Source organism: Mytilus californianus, unplaced genomic scaffold, assembly GCF_021869535.1.
Source record: "Mytilus californianus isolate M0D057914Y unplaced genomic scaffold, xbMytCali1.0.p SCAF_11, whole genome shotgun sequence".
Classification (NCBI taxonomy): Eukaryota; Metazoa; Mollusca; class Bivalvia; order Mytilida; family Mytilidae; genus Mytilus; species Mytilus californianus.
This window is the reverse complement of record NW_026262593.1, coordinates 69,384,740-69,406,155: the sequence shown is the minus strand read 5'-3', so window position 1 is coordinate 69,406,155 and position 21,416 is coordinate 69,384,740. Positions and strand designations below refer to the sequence as shown.

Genomic DNA, 21,416 nt, shown 5'->3' with positions numbered 1-21,416 from the left:
ATAACTCTTTCCACAACCTGTTTGCGATCGAATTAGAATAGCACACTAGTGAAAAGTAATAAATAGGCCATTGACTGATATTATATCATAAATCATTAGCCTGGTACCAGTGATGAGTTTATTTCCAGTACATGATCACCTCTGTCTATTCAGCATGGTATCTCTTTTGGCTTTTCTGCTGCTGTCTATAGTAAATGCAGGTAAGGGTTATACGATACTCTTACATATAAATGACTTAAATAACATGTTAACCTAATTGAATTAGAATTAGAATAGGCTTCTGATAAATCAGGCCTAAAATTCATCTGATATAGAAATAAACGGTCTTTTTTTTAAGTTATAAGATATAAAAGTATTACAAATGTAGCACTTGACAGAAGCGTGTCACTATTAAAAAAATAATGAGATGTAGTATGATTGCTAATGAGACAACTAGAAGGTTCAGGTATAAGGTTAGGGCTTCAGTTAAGGAGGGGCTTAAATTGCACTTTAGGTGGTGGTGCAAAAAAATTATATATGTCTGATGAAAAAATGAACCTATAGGAAATCCAAACAACCTATATATGCAAATAAGCTGTGCTGGTATTGCTAGAAGTTCTTAAATTTCCACCTTACAAATGTATTACAACAATTGATATCTCAAACGGAATGTTTTATGGGTAGCTGATATAAGTGTAAACTTTGTTGCTGTTATTTCTTCTTTTTTTAAATTTCCTGTTTAACGTGTTTGACTTTCAACAAAGATTAAAAGATAAAAAAAATAGTTTTATTATTTTTATTTTCTATCACTGCTTGAAAGCGGAGTAATCAAGTTTGACCAGATTTACTTGTCAAACGAAAAAAAAACATTTGCTGTTTATGAATATTTATGAGGTCTTATTTTGCGTTATCAACTTTACGTATGTAAATAATGTAGATCTTGTCAAGATTCAGTACTCGATCAGATATGAAGTAAATTAAAGTACATCTGACGTCTAATGGTGTTTGCTTTGAATACATTTTGTTTTCACCAATTACTGAATATTTTGTAACCCCTCACGTTTCCCCTAGGTATTGCATTATAACAACTCGGTCGAATTAAATATAATATTTAGAAGCATTTTCAAAACATAACTTTTCTGTACACTTTTGTCTTTTTTTTTCAAATTTGTGTAACTTATTCTTCAATTAGTCCGACATACACTTCACGTGAACAAACCTGAGACATTTTTTTTCCTCGAAAAATAATATTTTTTTCAAACACTTTTAGGAAGAAACAATGCCTATCTTCGTTTTGTCCCTAATTTTGATTTATGATGCGATATTATACATTTTTAATATTTAAACGAAATTCATTTATGAAAATGCTGTTACATTGAAATTTTAGTAAGAAATCTATAATACTATATGAGAGGACTTGGTTTTTTTTTCGTCGTTTCTCTAACTACCAGATTAAATGAACAACTATGATTCTGTGTCCTGATGTTAGACGATTGTAGTTATTCATTCTCACTTCCCATTATTTGGTTTGGATTAGTTCATTACATCAAAATAAAAATAAAACCCGATAGTTCACAAGTGAAATTCATCCTGCATTTTCCTGTATTTATATTTGATCTAAGACAAATAGAATTGAAACAAACTGAAAAAAGCAATCGAACATGACTGCAGTCGAGCTTTAAACATTAGTAATTACTGCATATACTTTATCAGTTGGCAATGTTATTTTGAAAATAAATATGATAACCCAACTTAATGTTCTAGTATCCTTTATTCTCATTTTATATAACTGAACTTAGTTCCGCGCTGAAACTCTTACTGGCGGCAGAATAAAGCACCTTCGCTAAAAAAGAACAATCAACCGCAATCGTGACTTAAAACAACTTTAAATGCGCTGATTGTATATGAATTTGGTAAAATATCCGAGCTGTATACAAAAGAGAACCACTATTGTAGTATGCCTTATATGGATACATTTGTCCACAACTGATGCCAATAGAGTAGCAATAGAAGTGCGGTACTTTGGGTATCCCTTTGTTATATTAAATGTGAAGACACAACAGAATGATACACGATTTGGCAACAATTAAAGTCTATTCTTTTACTGTATTTCTGTGTCATTTGGTCTCTTGTGGAGAGTTGTCTCATTGGCAATTATACCACATCTTCTTATTTTTATATTCTATATATATAATTTAATTTTGGATGTAACACGTCTTCTGTCTATCAGCTCATAGACATAATTTTATCATGTGACCGTGACGTCATCAACGTTTTTTTCATGATTTACTCCTTAAAAATGGAATTTAGAATTAAATTATAAGGAATGACTGTAATATTTTTTCTGTCTTCGAAATAACCTAAAAAATGTGTGCACACTTTTAAATAACTCGCTACGCGGAGTATTCAGTGTGTATAGATATAAGAAGATGTGGTATCAGTGCCAATGAGACAACTCTCCATCATAGTCAAAATTTATAAAAGTAAACCTTTATAGGTCACAGTACGGTCTTCAACACGGAGCCTTGGCTCACACCGAACAGTAAGCTATAAAGGGCCCCAAAAACTTACTAGTGTAAAACCATTCAAACGGGAAAACCAACGGTCTAATCTATATAAAAAACGAGAAACGAGAAACACTTATGAACCACATCAACAAGCGACAACTACTGAACATCAGATTCCTGACTTAGGACAGGTGCAAACAAATGCAGCCGGTTTAAATGTTTTAATGGTACCAAACCTTCACCCTTTTTCTGAAACAATAGTGTAACATCACAACATAGAAAGACACACTATAAAATATCAACTGAAATAGCTTAACTCAATCAAAGGACATATTAACACCATTGAACATACACTGAACAAATAAATTTGACCTATGACACAATGTAAATACAAAATAAATAAACTAAGGGAAGAATAATAAAAGTAACATATTATATCGGCAAGAAATGTTAAACAATTAAAGAAAATCAATATGCTCGAACAAAAATACCATCCATTTGCAATAACTTTAAACACAGGTAAATGAAAATATTTTTTTTGTTAGGTATACGTGTACAGTACCAATAGAGAAAGGAAATATTTTTACAAAATAAATAATTTAGAATACACCACATTTTTGATGTTATTTCGAATAGACAGAAAAAATATTATAGTCATTCCTTAAATAGATATAAACAATTGCCAAATTAGATGAATACAATTTATTGCTATGATAACGAATAGGCTGCTTACGATGTCCTTGTGAATCTTGTTATTTTATGTAATCTCACTCTTTACTTAAATGGAGATCTACAAAGCATTAAAACCCTTGGCTACGCCGCGTTCTTTAAATATTCATAAAACATGACCAAGTATTGTCTAACCTATAATTGATATTTACTAAACAATGTTGTAAAATATCTGGTGCTCGGGGCTTTATGTACAATGTGGATGTAAACATATAAATACACACATTTTTTTAATAGCAAAATGTTTTATAATGATATCAGACAGGTGTCATATATCCATTCATAATATAAAGTCTATGTACATATTTACATGTCTGTGTTATTAATGCATATCAAAACACATTCTACGGCGTTAGTTAGAATGAAGTGATTTTTAAGCGAGATTTGCATGTTTGAATACGTACAGACATATTCACTAGAACGCTTATAATGGGTGATACTTACATGTTCAGCGGCAAATATTTCGTCTATGTAAGTTGTTAATATTTAATTGAGCCTGACTCGTCTGATTTTTCATACTATAAGTCGGAAACTGACCATCTGGATGAAAACATGTTACTTTTCCTAGACACTCTGACTCCGAGCCGACTGTATTTTGACTTTTCTATTATCTGACATATGATATGTGCTTCGTGGAAAAATAGTAAAGCAAATTTCTTTATTTTTTTATTCCACTCAGTCAGGAATTGAATGTTGGACCTTCCGGATTCAAGACAGAATCGTTACACTTAAACTAAATCCAATTGGCTACATAAGTACATCTAATCTAGTGTGTACAAAGTGACCATAAGCGCCTCAGAACGTTATATCATTAGTATTCTTCTTCGTGTCTTCAGTAAGAATATGTTAGGTTTATACTATTTGGTTATTATTTACGAAATATATAATTGGTAACAAATCTTTTCTGATGGCATAGAATCTTAAATCTGGATGTACTGCTAAAATTGGCTAAATGAAAACAAAATAGAAAATTCGAATCATAAGGAAAATTTATCAGAAGTTGACTTACTACGGGAAGAGCTTCCGAGTTAAATATATATATATGTTGTGTACAAGTTATCATTTTGTACAAATTATAATTTGTATTTTGACTCTGTACAAATTGTAATTTGTACAAAAAGTGCTTGTACAAATTACAATTTGTACAAAATTTGACTAAAATTCACTTATAACTTGTACAATAATTTATCGCGTGGATTTTGTGATAAAAAAGTATTGATACACACTATGGAAACTTTTCAATACAATTTTTCAAGTCATATTGATTCGTGTATATTGCCTTGAGGTTATAAATTTAACTCCTGTTCACTGGTCTTTATATCTTTATTCTCATAAAGCCAATGCATTACATCGATACAGAGATAAACTGGTCTTTCAAATGGTCATTTACAAAATTAAAAGTTAAAGTGTTCACTAAAATGGCTAGTATTGTTGATCAGGATAAATTCTATCAAGAAGTTCAGCAATTGTGTCTGAAGGTTTGCGCTTTGTGGATCAACTAGTACAACTATTAAAGTTGTATCAGAGGAAGTCGAAAAAGGGCATTGTCTGGCCAACAAATTCAAGCGGATGTCCTAACAAGAAATACAAAACAGAAACTGAGCAAGTTATCTGTTGGAGACAATGTCCCAATTCCACAGTATGACTGAGCACCGATCGATCCGAGTAATATACAAGGTGTTGTTGTGGAAGTAGGAAATGTTGGCTATTGTGTAGGGACAATAGCTGGTAATATATCAGGAGTCTTAAGCAGAAACCAACTAGAATCAATTAATGACTCTTTTTTTGTCTGTTACACAATTTCTTGATTTACAACTTTCCCTGAGGGAAGCTGTCAAAAAAATTTCAAAAACTGGTGGGCAGGATTATCTCTCTTGCAAATTAAGGCGATTGTAACAATTCGAATTGTAAATGCAAAAAGCAGAATGTATTGTGTAATTCGAGGTGTCATGGTTCGCACTTCTGCTCCAACAAATAAGAGCATTGTTTATTATGTATACACTACAAACCAGTAAAAGTCTGAAATGGCCTATATCTGTACTCGACTGTACTGATTTTTACTCGACCAGTCTGAATTGGTCTGAATTTTACTTAATATTACTCGACCCGGCTTAACCATACTCGACTGTACTGATTTGTACTTGACCCTTATCTTTGCTATTGAAAATAGTCTAAACTATTACTCGACCAGTCTGAAACAGTCTTAACCCAGTCTGGACCAGTACTCGACCAGCTCTCGACCTATTTTTTCAGTCTGAACCATACTCGACCAAAGGTCTGAACAATACTCGACCAGTCTGAACCATACTTGACCAAATAACCTCTTCTTTATAATTTTGATTGTTGAAATAACTTTCTCTTTAACTTACATGACAACAGCCACAATTAAATAAAGATATATATAAAAACATTTTTTACATTCTTTAATAATACATGATTCTCTTAGATTTGGCAAATCGAGATAGTTAAATTATCTAATTTTAAAGTCTGAGTCTTGTTAAATAAAAGACTTTTTTACCTGAAAACCACACCTATACTGAGGGTAATAAAACCTTATTAAAAATAAGGTGCTTTTTGTTTGGCATGTGTTTTTTTTTTAAACAAAACTTGATTTTCCTAAATTCCTAAATAAAAACGAATGTAGGACAGAAAGTCACAGGACAAAAAGTCACAATTCAGTTTTGAGGTAATTTTTCTTTGAACATTTTTGTATTTTTCTTGAAACAATATCAATAATGATCAAATAATTGTTAAGAAAACAAAATGTTACAATGTCTTGGTACTTAAATGGCTTCATGGTGCCAAGAAATATATCCTTTGCATGATTAAAATTTTATAAATCTTTATTTATCAAATTAAGTCTTATGAACAATTTCCTAAACTGTAAAATGAATATGTGTCATAAAAAGTAAACATTTCAAGATCTTTCTCATAAATATTCAATCAATTGTATACAAATTATTTGTGACTTTTTGTCCTATCAAATTTGTGACTTTCTGTCCTGTGACTTTTTGTCCTGTGACTTTCTGTACTTAGGTTTCATGGTCATATACAATAGTTATATAACTATCTTTTTAATGAGGTAACAACAGCCAACAAAATCACTGACATTGTTTAACCTTATATCAGAAATATATCTATTCCTATTCATAATTTGGGATATATTTATATATATTTTAAAAGGGATAAAAAATTCAAGAAATGAATAAAATTTTTCTTCTGATTAGGGGTAAACTATAAAGTAATACATCCTGCTTGACGCACACTGATTAAAAAGATCACACCTGGTCAGAGAGTAATAAATTTTAAATAACATCCATTGAAAATTACAACATCCTGTAAAACTTAAATAACAAGGCCTTTGAATTCACTAGATAAGTAATACACGAGTTTAAGAAAAATATGGTTTTCTTTTTACCTGTAAAACACCTGTACTGAGGTAATTAAACCATTAAACCTTATTAAACTGCTTCTTGTATGCCATGTCTTTAATTTTGACAAAACGTATTTAAATTTAATTAAAATAAATTTCTACTGCAACTTTGGAATACATTTCCTTTTTTAAAAGGTTATCAAGGATAAAAAGATGAAAGTTTTATTATTATTATTATATTAAATTTTTGATTTTACAAAACAAAGGTGTCAATTCTAACATTTATTAAGTTGCTTTATATACTATTTTATATATATTTTGATAAAAAAAAAAATTGAATAACATTTAAGATATTTGAATAATGGTTCAAAGTTATAGTATTTTTGATGCATAAATCAATGTGAACATGATATCATGTATATGAAAATTCATTTAACGAACTTAATTTATTACATGATATTTTTTTAATCCAACCAGAAATTTGATCACCTTGTTTTATTTTAATTTTAAATGTGATATACATTTTATATATATATATATATATATGAATAACAGTTCCTAAATTAATGAAAAAATAATATAGATAGATACAAAAAATAGGTCTAGGTTGGTTAAGACTTGGTCGAGTATGGTTCAGACTAGGTCGAGTATGGTTCAGACTAGGTTGAGCATGGTTCAGACTTGGTCGAGAATGGTTAAGACTATGTCGAGTATGGTTCAGACTCGTATAAAATGGTAAAGTACTGGTCGAGTAAAGGTCAAGTACAAGTTCAGACTGTTTAGTATGGTTCAGACTACAGTCGAGTAATATCAAGTAAATTTCAGACCAATTCAGACTGGTCGAGTAAAAATCAGTTCAGTCGAGTACAAATATAGGCCATTTCAGACTTTTACTGGTTTGTAGTGATAGTATTGTAAATGGAGTTATCAGTGGGTTTCATATTGATTCATAATTAAAATTAAAATTATTTTTTATCATTTGATTTGAAACTTATTATATGTAAAATATTGTACAAGTTATAAGTGAAATTAAGCCTTATTTTGTACAAATTATAATGTGTACAAGCACTTTTTGTACAAATTACAATTTGTACAAAGTCAAAATACAAATTATAATTTGTACAATTTTTTTGTACAAATTATAATTTGTACAAAATGATAACTTGTACACAACATATATATATATTACATAGTCTCAAATAGTAACCATTAAAAAACTAGTGACAAAGCTATTAATTTGTCATGTTCGGCATTGAGTGTAATCTGGTGTGTTCACTAGATTTAGTAATTGTGAAGACAGCTAAGAAGACAACATTGAAACAAGTAATCATCAGTTTTGAACTCACTGTTTTAATATTTAAGGTACTGAAGACTGGCATAAAATTGCAAGAGATCTTCTTACAGAACAGTTAAAAATCGAAACCAATACCAATAAAGCTAAGAACGTAATCTTGTTTATTGGTGATGGAATGGGAATGCCTACCATAACTTCTGCCAGGATATATAAAGGTCAACAGATGCAAAAGACTGGGGAGGAAACTGTCTTCAAATTTGAAGAATTTCCAAATGTAGCTTTGTCAAAGGTAAGCAACAATCATGCATACACAGTTACACTGCCAATGTGTGATCTACAATCATACACACACAGTTACACTGCCAATATGTGATCTACAATCATACACACACAGTTACACTGTCAATGTGTGATCTACAACCATACACACATAGTTACACTGCCAATGTGTGATCTACAATCATACACACACAGTTACACTGCCAATATGTGATCTACAATCATACACACACAGTTACACTGCCGATGTGTGATCTACAATCATGCACACACAGTAACACTGCCGGTATGTGATCTACAATCAAACACACACAGTTACACTGCCAATATGTGATCTACAATCATACACACACAGTTACACTGCCAATGTGTGATCTACAATCATACACACACACTTACACTGCCAAAGTGTGATCTACAATCATACACACACAGTTAAAGTGCCAATGTGTGATCTACAATCATACACACACAGTTAAACTGTCAATATTTGATCTTCAATTATACACACACAGTTAAACTGCCAATATGTGATCTACAATCATAGACACATAGTTGCAATGCCAATATGTGATCTACAATTATGCACACACAGTTACACTGCCAATGTGTGATCTCGCAGCATGCGATGTATATTTTTTCAGGGATGCACGCAGTGTAAAAACTAATAAAAGACACCATGCTGGTAATTCAGTACGTTAATCTAGCATACAAGTTGATTAGTACATTGTAACGGGTAGACAGACGGGTAAATGAAAAATAGACTGTACTTTTTTTTGTAATCAATGTCTCATTTAGTTTTCAACATAGAGTCTTTAAACTTTACAGAATGTTTGTGCATTGCACTCATTTTGAGACTTTGTTAAGGATTCTCCTGATGGTGAAAATTGGTCAATTATCGGCAACATTTTTGATAGAGGGACCCATTTCGTGTTCCCCTTCTACAGTGATTAGAAATTTTGTATAGACACTGAAGATGTTCATATCTCTTTCTATACTCAATTTGATAAATTTTACAGATAGTGAAACTTATAAAATTATCAGCACTGCTTCCATTTGAGTATGTCCCTTCCTCGATAGCATACATGTTACATTTATCTCCTTGGACACATCAGGTTTTGTTTACCTTTGCTAACTGGAAAACAAAATCGTTTTGCATCTCGGCCAAATGATCATAGTCATTGGCCTAGTTTATTATTATTATTTTACTCATTTTATTTTTCATTTTCAAAAATTGACAAAAACTTCAAAATTGCAATTAACTATAACAAATAACAATTAAATAATTATCGTTATATTGATAAACAGTAATATGATGAACGATCCTCCAAAAGATACATTTTTCTTGTCACATTTACAAATTAATGTGCATGAATATGAAGAAATTTTGACTGAATACGTTTTTGTTTCAGACTTACGGAAGTGATAGGCAAATACCAGACTCATCTCAAACAGCAACGGCCCTAATGTGTGGAGAGAAGGTAAATTTCTATACCATTGGTGTTAACGACAAGGTGTCACAAGGAGACTGTGCATTGGAAATACCCAGTAATAAATTGACGTCTATATTGGACCATTTCATCGCAGATGGTAAGAAAGACACAAGTTATTGTTGTCTGTAAATTTTGATTAGAGATTAGAATAGCCGGTAAGCATGTGTACTCTTTAATATTTATAATACTAAATGAGAAGACCCTTTATTTTGTGTATCGCTTCTCCATTTCCACATCAAATCAATCAATATATATTTCTACCCTAATGGTAGTTTGTTATCCTCGGTAAAGATTATTTATTTTAGGCAAGTTACGAAATAATTAGGAAAACTAAATGATTTCCGAATGTCTCTTCCGTCATTACCCCATCGCCGTTTTGGAATTGTATCCCTGCATGCTTCTTTCGCTCGACTCCTAGCCTGGTATCTAGGGACAGACATTTTGCCTTGCAACAGGCCACCTACGGACCATTTAAAGAGTTGTTGCAAGGGTTCTTAACGTGCAGAGAGCGTGGCACTCCCTCTACATCAGATTTAACATCCATATTCTGACTGGACGTGGATGCGTATTTATAAATCCCGCACAGCCAACCGAACGCCCCACTTCGGCAAAGCTTTTACTGTCGGTAGTAAGAAGACAAAATCGACTTTATTTCTATTCCAAAAGTCTATACGAATGTCTAATGCTCAGTAAATGAAACTAATATGCAATGCAGATAAGATGGATCTAAATTCATGATTTTATCCTAAGCCAGACACCTAATGTTACATTTACTATTATACAATAATGCATTTGTAAAAAGTTTGTACATGTACCCTGACGATTTTACAACATATTTTACTCAAAATCGACATTTTTAAACTATACATTGTTGTCGAATTTTACATTTTTTTCATCAATATCTCTTCAAACATTATCATATTCATATTCATCATTCGCCAAGTTTTTCAATAGATATTGCCTTATCAAATCAAGTCTGATATTGTTTTTATCCACAATCCACGTCAACATTCCTTTGAATCAATTTGTTGATGAAGGGAAGGGAAATATTTCTGGGAAAGTATCGACTATACTGCACGGAGTTAACGTTGGAGACCTTTATTGATTGATTGACGTTATCTTGGTCTCTTGTCATATAGTTCCTAAAAGGTATTTAGGGAACTGAAGAGACTCATCTCTACTGTTCCCTTTTCCTTTTTCTCTGACACAGTTTGTATAAGATAAGATGCCAGCCGAAAGCAAAAGCCCTGGAAAAGACATTTTAACAGTACTCGTGACGGTAACCTATACAGAAACTTTATTTCATTTTATAATTTACCTACGGTCAAGGATTTTGCTGGTATTTGGAAGTTCCAATGTCTTTTTAAACATGTAAACAGATATTTAAACATGTCTTATTACTGCAGTCTATAATACTTTTCTCTTAGGACGATCTGGAGGGTTCGTTACAACAGCAAGACTGACGCACGCAACACCAGGCTCGTCTTATGCACATACAGCTAATCGTGCATGGGAATCCAACGAGAAAATGACAGATGTTCCCCAGAAATGTAAAGACATCGCTTACCAGTTTGTATACGATAATACAAAAATCCAGGTAAATTGTTTGTTTATTACAATATTACGTTCAACATGTTAACGACTGCTACTGATCTCCAATGGTTGGTGTAATATACATGTAGTATTTTAACTTATTACTCCGATAAAAATAGTGAAAAAAAATGAATATTTTCTTGTATGTTTCGGAGATTTTTTGCTTTAAGTGATTTTGATAATTTTGACAAACAATCCTTTGGAGAATGATAAATATGAATGCATTTTTTGTTGCAAATACTATGCAAACTATAAACAAAGGTTACACCTTCCGAATGCACCATTGTTTGACAGATTCGTTCAGAGCTTCTGGTGTAATAATGTTCCACATCAAATGATTTATAAAAATAGAAAAAAAACCCGCTGAGTGTTTTGGACTTGGAAGAAAAAAACAATAGAAGCAAGAGGTAGCGGGCGGGTGAACGGGGCTGGCTCCCGTTAGCCGCGACTCTCTTGTCACGTCTGGTGTTTTGGACTTGAGGAAAAAAGAAAGTGTTTTTCTTCTAGAAATTTATTATTTTATTCATACATTTTAAACTTGCTGATTTTTACTTCATTACTTTGATATATTGTGCTTAAAATGCTCGGTAGAATGTCATATTGGATACTGAACAAATATTTGAGAAAACATAGACACAATAATAAGGGTATATTTACGTATACTTTAAAAATCAATATATATTGTGACCACCTGTTGCGTCCTCGCACTGTTCTACATCTACTTGGCATGCATCGAATTGAATTTAAAAATCAAATTGTAACAGATTTCACGATTTCTACTGTATTTATACTTTACACATACATCGGAGCTTCATACACCTACAAATGTAAAAAAAAAATCATCATAACAATTTGGCGTTATTTAACATTAAAGTTATTGTAAAGGGGGTTAAAAGGCCTTGAACCATTACATTACAGTTTTTACAAGATTGTTTATAATGATATCACGTTGACGGGTCATTTTACCATGTTTACAGTAGATTTCTATCAGGTTTCCATTCATCAACAATGTTAAATATTGACTGTTTTTTTTTTTAAATTTATAAAATCGTCACAGATCGCACTCTACGTCCTCATACCCAGATGCATTTAAATGGGTTTCCTTTCTAACTGGGTGATTTGATTATACCGATTATGTGCTATAAAGGTGTATTTCAAATGGCCTGATAAAGAACATAATAATAAAGAAATTTGACCAGGGGCATCATCTTTAGTAATATAAGCTATCAATGATTACACGAAATGTAATAAAATTGACATCATGTGTGTTAAACTGACGTATAGCAGCTAGATATGAGACTTATTCATCATGACAGGACTGTATTAAAGTAAGCTTCTTGCAATTGTAGTCTTTATCGTTTGATATGACCAGAATATTAGGAACCGTATATCAAGTTCATGAATACAAATCAGCCACTACGTTTTATCCTCCCGAATAAGAGTCTCCAATCACAAATTGTTAGTCCGCTATGGATACTTAGTTTGTCTTACAATTGACCGTCGTTCTTTATATGATACTGTACGTTACGTGTTAATAAATATTGACCAATAATTTACAGTTGAACGAGTGAATGATTAAATAATTGATTGATTGGCTGGTTGGTTGGTTGCTACTTAACGACTATGCTGAGCCTGACTCAGCTAGTTTAACCAAGGGTTAATCGCAATCTCGGCAAATTATAAAAAATAACAACTTGTGTGTGAATATTGCAGATTATAATTCCACCAGAAGGGATACAGCAGTATTACAGAGTGTGTATTGTTTGATAAACTGAAGAAATAAAAATACAATATTTTACAATATGTACGAATGAAATATATGAACGTTAAATGCAATATTAATAAAAGAGTCAAAAACGAAAGTAGAATTTGCAGTTCAATTCAAAGAAATAAACAATTACAGTTCGTATTTGTTGAATAAACGTGTAGTTCATGTTAACGGAATTAAAAGAATATATATTTAACAGTTTATAATCGATTTGGAACGTACTTGACGGTGATTGTCACAATATCCACAGGATCAAATTTGTCGTGACATCCATTTGCAATTGAAAGGCGAGGAAGAGAAAGTAAACGGCAGTACACATACGGAGAAGTCCAGATTCATTTCCGGAAAATATGAATGTCTGAAAATACAATCCAATAAATGTTATAATTAATATAATTGCGAACTTGACTTAGCATACTCCCCGTCTGAAATCTATCTGATATCACTATTCCATAAAATATAACACATGTGAATGTCACTATATAGATCCAAAATATGTACATATAATTATACAGGGTTGTTCTCTACGAGAAGAATCATGTCCACGATAGGTCGTGTGTAGGTTTTGGCTTTCCCATTTACGATTACTCGTACTTCTGCTTTCCGTACATGTTCATCGGAACTTTTAAACGAGTTCACTATAATTCCAACGGGCCACTGGGTACGGCAAAGGTTTTTGTCCTTTAGAAGAATGACGTCTCCTTCGATGAGATCACGGCGATCTTTGGTCCATTTTCGTCGTTGTTGTAGTAACGGCAGGTACTCTTTCTTCCAACGGGACTAGAAAACACTGGCCAGAGCCTGTACTCGTCTCCATTCGGCAAGATATAAATCACGTTTGTCGAATTCTCCAAGATGATTCGAAGTGAAGATGTAATCGGTCTTCTGTGTCAATAACATAGCAGGAGTTAATATTAACGGATTCTCTGGATCTGTCGATACCGGTACCAGAGGTCTAGAGTTTACTATTGCTGAAACATCTGCCATTAGAGTGTTGAGCACGTCATGCGTTAGGCTTCTTCCGGCTGCATTTAAAAGCATAGAATCAAAAATTCTCCTGTTGATACCAATCATTCTCTCCCAGGCTCCACCCATGTGGGACGAATGCGGCGGATTGAAGATCCAAGTTGTACCAGAATTGTACAGAAAGTTCTTGAAGGGTCCATCCTCAACGTTGATCGAGTCAATCCTCAAGTCGTCGATTGCGCCAATAAAGTTTCTTACACGGTCAGATCGGAAAATCTTAACTTGGCCTCTTATAGCGGCGAATCTCCTGACGGCGTTTATGAAGGCTGAAGAGCTCATTTCCTCGATTAGTTCGATGTGAACAGCTCTTGTCACTAAGCATGTGAATATAATTGCCCAACGTTTTGAGTTAGCGTATCCACCACGTGTTTTACGTGAAGCAATTGTCCAGGGTCCAAAGGTGTCTATTCCAACGTTGGTAAACGGAGGTGACGGTTCAAATAAAGGCAACAGTAGTATACCGTGTTCATAATTCATAAATCGATTGAGAAAAAAACAAATCCGGGTTACAAACTAAAACTGAGGGAAACACATCAAATATAAGAGGAGAACTACGACACAACAGAAACACAACATTAAAATGTAACACACACAGAAACGAACTATAATATAACTATGGCCATTTTCCTGACTTGGTACAGGACATTTTAAGAAAAAAAATGATGGGTTGAACCTGGTTTTGTGGCTAGCCAAACCTCCCGCTTTTATGGCAATGTTAAATATAACATTAAAATTTCAAGACGGTCCTCTGGCAAATCAGACATGATTTGACACTCGGTTTTTCCTCTTAGTTTGCGGCATGTCACACATTTGTGAATAATAGAAGAGATCAAGCGTTTTGCTCCGACGATCCAGAATCCTGCGGATCGAATCGCTCCATCTGTGAAGTGGCGACCTTGATGTTTTATCTTGTCATGGTAGTGTCGGACTAATAATGTCGCTACATGATGGCGTCCAGGAACGATCAATGGTTGCTTTTCTCAAATGTTCAAGTCAGATTTGACAATACGGCCTCCTATTCTTAGTAGTCCTTGGTCGTCCAAAAACGGATTGAGGTTGGCTATCGGGCTTCGTTTATGAATTTTTTCCTTACGTCGAATGCTATCTATTTCTTCTCCGTAAACTTCGTGTTGTGCAGACATTAAAATGAAGTTTTCGGCATTCGAAAAGCTTTCTGCAAAAGTCACTGATTGTGGCTGTCATGTCCCGTGTAAACAGGAGAAACGTTCCAAACGGGCTATTGCTCGCACAAGTGATGTCCAGTTGGAGAATTGGTTGAATCTATCAGTTCCGATACCTTTACGCTCAGGTGTGGCAAATGTTTTTGCAACATTAACAGTTGCACGGATTTCTCTATCTTCCTCTGGATCTATTAATTGATATATGTCCTCGGAATTCTCCTCCTGTTCTGAGAAAAGAAGTGGTCTCGGTCCCAATAACCACTCACCACTATGAATTTTGTTGGCTTGTACTTGTTCCCGAATCTGCGGGATTACGGTTAGTTGGTACATAATTCCATTGACTTGGAGAGCTAAATTTTCTTATTTTCTCTACTCTATTGGCGACGTAGATAAAGAACCGTCTTGCCTCGTTACTGATGTAACCTAAGACCACTTTACTGTCTGTGTAGAATTTCACGGTGTCTATGTGTAAATCTAAATTATCCACGATGGTTTGTGTGATCTCAACTGCTAATACGGCAGCAGATAGTTCAAGTCGTAGAATAGTGTGACCACTTGTTGGTGCAACTTTGGCTTTCCCTAGAATGAACCCAATGTTTAGATATGCAACAGCTGCTATGTCTTTTTCTGACGCATCATAGAAGACATGTAACTCCTATGTGGTGGTTTTGCTGAGATACGGCACGTAGGTACGTGGAATGCGCAATGTTTCAATAGCTATTAGAGTATATCTCCAAGATTTCCATTCAGCTGCTGTCTCATCAGAGAGAGGTTGGTCCCAGTCGACGGTTTCTGATACTATTTTCCTTAGTAGGAGTTTTCCTTGTATAATAACAGGCGCTAAAAATCCAAGAGGATCGTAGATGCTGTTAATTGTTGATAAAATTCCTCTCCGAGTGATCGGTTTGTTTTCTGATGACAATTGAAATAAGAAGTTGTCAGTGTTTACGTGCCAGCCGAGTCCAAGACTACGTTGCAGGGGTTTGCTGTCGACATATCTAAGTCTAGATCCTTGAGATTTGAAGCCAAGTCACTGGCATGAAATGCAGACATAACTTCCGCACAATTAGAGGCGAACTTGTGAAGCCGTAAGTTTCCATATTTTGCTTATGCTTGCTGTGTGTCCTTAATGAGCTTAACAGCTTCCTCTTTTGTAGGACATGACGTAAGACCGTCGTCGACATAGAAGTCTCTTGTAACAAAGCTAGTCACGTGACTGCCGAACTCTTGTTCTGATGCCTGAGCTGCTTTTCTGAGTCCAAGCGTAGCAACAGCAGGTGACGGACTATTTCCGAAAACATGAACCCTCATGCGGTATTCGACAAGGTCGTTGTCTTTATGCCATAAAAATCTCAAATAATTTCGGTGGTCTTTTTTCTGACTACAAAACAGTGAAACATGTGTTGAACGTCTGCAGTTACTGTGACCATTTCTTTCCTGAAACGCATCAGTACTCCCAAGAGATCATTGGTCAAGTCTGGACCTGTTAGCAGGACGCTGTTAAGTGAGACTCCGTTACATTTGGCGGAAGAATCAAACACACCCCTTATCTGATCGGGTTTCTTCGGGTGATAAACACCAAACAATGGTAAAAACCAGCACTCTTCAAGGTCGTCCAACGGTGGAGCGAGCTCTGCATGATTATTGTCTAGAATCTTACTCATGAATGTAAGAAAGTGTTACCGTTTTACTGGGTTTCTATTTAGACTGGCGTCTAACATATTAGCACGATGAAGAGCTTGTGGTCTGTTGCTTGGCAATGGCTGTCTTCGCACTCGGAACGGTAACGGTGCAACCCAACTTCCTTCCGAGTCCCTCGCAAATTCGTTGTCCATCTGCTTCATGAATATTTTGTCTTCATATGACATTCCAGGCTTATCATCGTCCATAGTTTTTTCAAAGAGTGGCGATTGTAAATCTTTCTTAACGGGGTCTGTGTAATTTTCCCGAATGTCAAACTTGCTCGTGCATGGTTGAAACGTTGACGGTTGTCCTGTAGGTAAAATGTTGGTAATTTTGACGTTTAATTCAAAAGGCACGTGCTGCTTGTTAATGCAAGTCTCCCCTATCACTACCCAACCCAGCTTCAACTGTTGTGCATATGGAGTTCCGGGTGGTCCTATGCGCTGGTCAAGGACGTGATGTGCCTCTATAAGGTCTCTGCCAATTAAGAGAAGAATTTGGTAATGTTCCTCTATTGGTGGAATGCTTCCTCTGAGTTCTTTTAAATGAGGGTGATGCATTGTGACTTCAGGAGTAGGAATTTCGTCCCTATTATTAGGAATATGATCACATTCTATAAGTACAGGGAGGTCAAATTTGTCATTACCATTTATTGATTCCATGACGAAACCTCTTCCTCTTTTCCCGGAAGTGACTACTCTGCCGGAACATGTTGATAAGGTATAGTTCTCTGGTTTATCTTTTACGTCGAAAAGATGGAAGAATTCGGGCGATGCTAGTGACCGGTTGCTTTGGTCATCAATGATGGCGTACATCCAGATAACTTTGTCCTGGTTATCCTTGTGATAAACATTCACAGGTAGTATTTTAGCACAAGATTTCCCGCTATATGTATCCTTGTAGATCTCAGTGCAGGTAGAGTAAACTGAGGTTGACTTAGTTTCAGCCGATTCTGTTGGCTCCCCGCCGTATGCTTGTCCGGGCGAGCTAGACTGAGAACTTGCAGGTTGCTGTGGTCTAGTGATGTGAAGTGCGGTAGTGTGTTGTTTACTTCCACATACTTTACAACTTATGCGTGCATTGCATTCCCGGCTTTTGTGTGTGGTGGAATCGCAACACTTGTAACAAATATTGTTTTGTTTCAAAAGACCTTTGCGTTCCTCCATTGACTTGGCTCGGAACGCTCGACACTCATTTAAGGAATGCTTTGTGTTGTGCAGAATACAAAGACCTTGTTTGCTGGCGTCTCCAGATTGCTGCTCAACCGCTGTTTTATGGGCACCTACTTTAGTCTCAGGGTGAGACGTGAACCTTGGCGCAGCACCTTTTGTATTTGGTGTGACTTTTGACCCAAAGATGAATCCAGGATCGTTTTTAATTTTGCTAATTTCACTAATGAATGCAGATAACTCTGTCAAAGGCGGAAAGCAAACGTCGTGGTTCAATTTATATCTAGATGCCCTTGTAATCCACTTTTCCTGAAGTCCATAGGGTAGTTTTTCAATGATAGGGTATATTCCAGATGGTGAGTCAAAATAACCCAGTTTGGGATTTTCCTTGTGATATTCTATTTCTGATAGAATATCAGACAGTTCATAGAGACGTGCGTTGTCCTTGTTCGTTAAGGTTGGAAAGTTGACAAGTTTACTCGTGAGAGAGGCCTCTAACATTTCCGGAGCACCATACCGCTCGTCAAGCCTCTTCCATAATCTTTGTATGCCTTTTGTAGGGTTATTGGCGTTTGACGCTCTCATGCTAATGGCATGTTTAGCAGACTCTGGCCCGAGCCACTTGATCAGTAGGTCAATCTGTTCAGAGTCAGAAACTTGTAATTCGTCTGTGACGTTTTTAAAGCTAGCTTTCCATGTATGGAAGGATTCTGCCCGGTCGTTAAAGCTTGTTAATCGAGGGAACAGCAGGTCCTTACGTAGGAGAAATCTTGTTATCTCCGATGTAGGATTGATTTGTTGCTGGTGTGCAACAGGGATCTCCTCTGAAACGCCCCGTTTTTGGTGTACAGCAAGGATCTCCTCTGAAACGTCTTGTTTTTGTATGTCAGTTACTTTTCCCAGATCCGGGATCAAAGTAACTTCTGGTGACTTAGTATCTGTAGGCAAGACAGCAGGTGTCTGTGACTGCAAGTTCAATGCCACGGATGGCACGAAGTCTGGTGCTTCATGACTTAGCTCAGCCTTAACAGGAGTTTGTTTTTTCCTTTGAGGGCCTGTCACTTCATGTACGGCAGTTGGTACAGGGTACTTATTTACGAAATCTTGCACACGTTGGTGCGGGTCTTCTGTCTCGTCAGGTAAATCGTCTAGCGCTTGGCTGTCGTCGTACTATAGGATACGAGCCTCGGCTTCAGCGGCTGCAGCTTCTCTCTGTGCTTCGAGAAGGTTCAAATTGGCCTTAAGTTCAGCTTTTTCCCGGCTTACACGCGCAACCTCTTGTTCCAATTGAGCTTTCCTGCGTATTACCTCCTGTTTTGTTTGAGCTTTTCTTTGAGCGGCTTCCTGTTCTGATTGAGCTTTTCTTTGAGCGGCTTCCTGTTCTGATTGAGCTTTTCTTTGAGCGGCTTCCTATTCTGATCGGAAGGCGTGTTGCTCCATTTCGGCTTTGACTTCCGTTTGTCTGAACAGAGCTTGTTTCTCTAATAAGGCCTCCTGTTTAAGGATCAGGGCATGTTTTCCGGCAAAGGCTATTTTAGACTTAGCAGCCTCTGCTTTGGCACGCTTCCTGCATGCTAAACTTGACATATCAGAGACGTTGGAGCTTCCGCTGTGTGAGGTTTACTTACTTTTAGATGTCTTCGTTTTCGTAGATTTAGCCTTTGTCAGGGCGAGGCGATGTTCGTGTAATATTCCATGGCAAGTTCCACTTTGGACAGAAGAATATCTGTTGAAAGATTACATGTGTCAATGTCTTTAAGGCTGTCCAACGTTCTGGTATTCTTCAAAAATGTCAGGTACTCATCTATGAGCCTATGATAATTGGTACAAGCTTGTACAATTTTGTCCTGTGCTGTTAGCAGATGCTGGAGCTCGCTAGGAGGCGTGGCCACTTCCAATAACTGGAATTCAATACTTGACCAGAGGGCCTCTAGTTCTTTATATAACTTGTCACGTTTTTCTGTGTATGCTCCTTTACCTTTATCCGTGAGTTCACGTACTTGCCTAGTCTCTTTTTTTTTTCTTGACGCTCAGGGTCGTCTTGGCGTTCTGCGTGTTCAGGATCCATGTTTCCTAATCAACTAATGGATAGTAAGATTAAACATAAACTGTTGCAAACGTTGGCGGTTTGCTGCCTGGTATACACAAGCTGTGTTGCAGTATGTCGTTGTAACAGTTGCGAACGATGCTACGTTGTAGTTCCTTGTCTGGATACGTATAGACAGGTTGTCGTCAATTTACTATGCTCAGCCTGACTCAGCTAGTTTAACCAAGGGCTAATCGCAATCTCGGCAAATTATAAGAATAACAACTTGTGTGTGAATATTGTAGATTATAATTCCACCAGAAGGGATACAGCAGTATTACAGAGTGTGTATTGTTTGGTAAACTGAAAGAAATAAAAATACAATATTTTACAATATGTACGAATGAAATATATGAACGTTAAATGCAATATTAATAAAAGAGTAAAAAACGAAAGTAGAATTTGCAGTTCAATTCAAAGAAATAAACAGTTACAGTTCGTATTTGTTGAATAAACGTGTAGTTCATGTTAACGGAATTAAAAGAATATATATTTAACAGTTTATAATCGATTTGGAACGTACTTGACGGTGATTGTCACAATATCCACAGGATCAAATTTGCCGTGACATCCATTTGCAATTGAAAGGCGAGGAAGAGAAAGTAAACGGCAGTACACATACTGATAAGTCCAGATTCATTTCCGGAGAATATAAATGTCTGAAAATACAATCCAATTAATGTTATAATTAATATAATTGCGAACGTGATCCAGCATAACGACCAGCATCAAATATCATATGCACATTTAAATCATTAACATGTAACATGAAATACCCTGATGTGTATGCATGCTACATTGTAGCTCATAAGGTGACGGTCCACAGGATGAGGTGATGTACTGATTACCGACCAAGCTTGCTGTAACGCGTCCATTTTTTGATAAACAGAAAACACAGATTTGAAAGTTTTAAACTTCAGGAAATTCGGATATAACAGGTTCATGACATTTTTTTGAAAGTACAACAATTCATTAAGGATAATTCACGGTATGAATTAAGTGAATATTGATACACGAAAATCAATATGGCATCATATACATTGATTTATTGTACCAGCATACTATTATCAGCCATAACATTAATGTAAATTAAGAAAATGTTGGTGGGGAAAAAGTTATTTTGATGGTATTGCTTCATAATCAAGATTTGCAACAGTAGATTTCATACACGACTCTCTTCTGTAACTGTTTGATGATTGCACAGACATTTTTGTCAGGAAAACAGCGTTCATGGCAGGAACTAAACTGTCTAAAGT

At 35.4% G+C, this 21,416-nt stretch overlaps 1 protein-coding gene and 1 long non-coding RNA gene across 2 annotated transcripts in view; one reads left to right on the top strand and one right to left on the bottom strand.

Annotated features, from left to right (window-relative positions):
- LOC127720595 (alkaline phosphatase-like) overlaps positions 1–21,416 on the top strand; it is a 38,844-nt gene continuing 17,428 nt past the window's right edge. The window contains exons 1-4 of the mRNA XM_052227262.1: positions 1–200; positions 7,951–8,171; positions 9,574–9,751; positions 11,082–11,251. Coding sequence (XP_052083222.1) covers positions 113–200; positions 7,951–8,171; positions 9,574–9,751; positions 11,082–11,251 — 657 coding nt within the window. The 5' untranslated portion in view covers positions 1–112. The remainder of the gene's footprint in view (positions 201–7,950; positions 8,172–9,573; positions 9,752–11,081; positions 11,252–21,416) is intronic.
- LOC127720599 (uncharacterized) lies at positions 11,743–20,881 on the bottom strand. Its single transcript, XR_007990890.1, has 2 exons — positions 20,684–20,881; positions 11,743–13,018 (listed from the first exon to the last, which is right to left on the bottom strand). It is a non-coding gene; the product is annotated as an uncharacterized LOC127720599 (long non-coding RNA).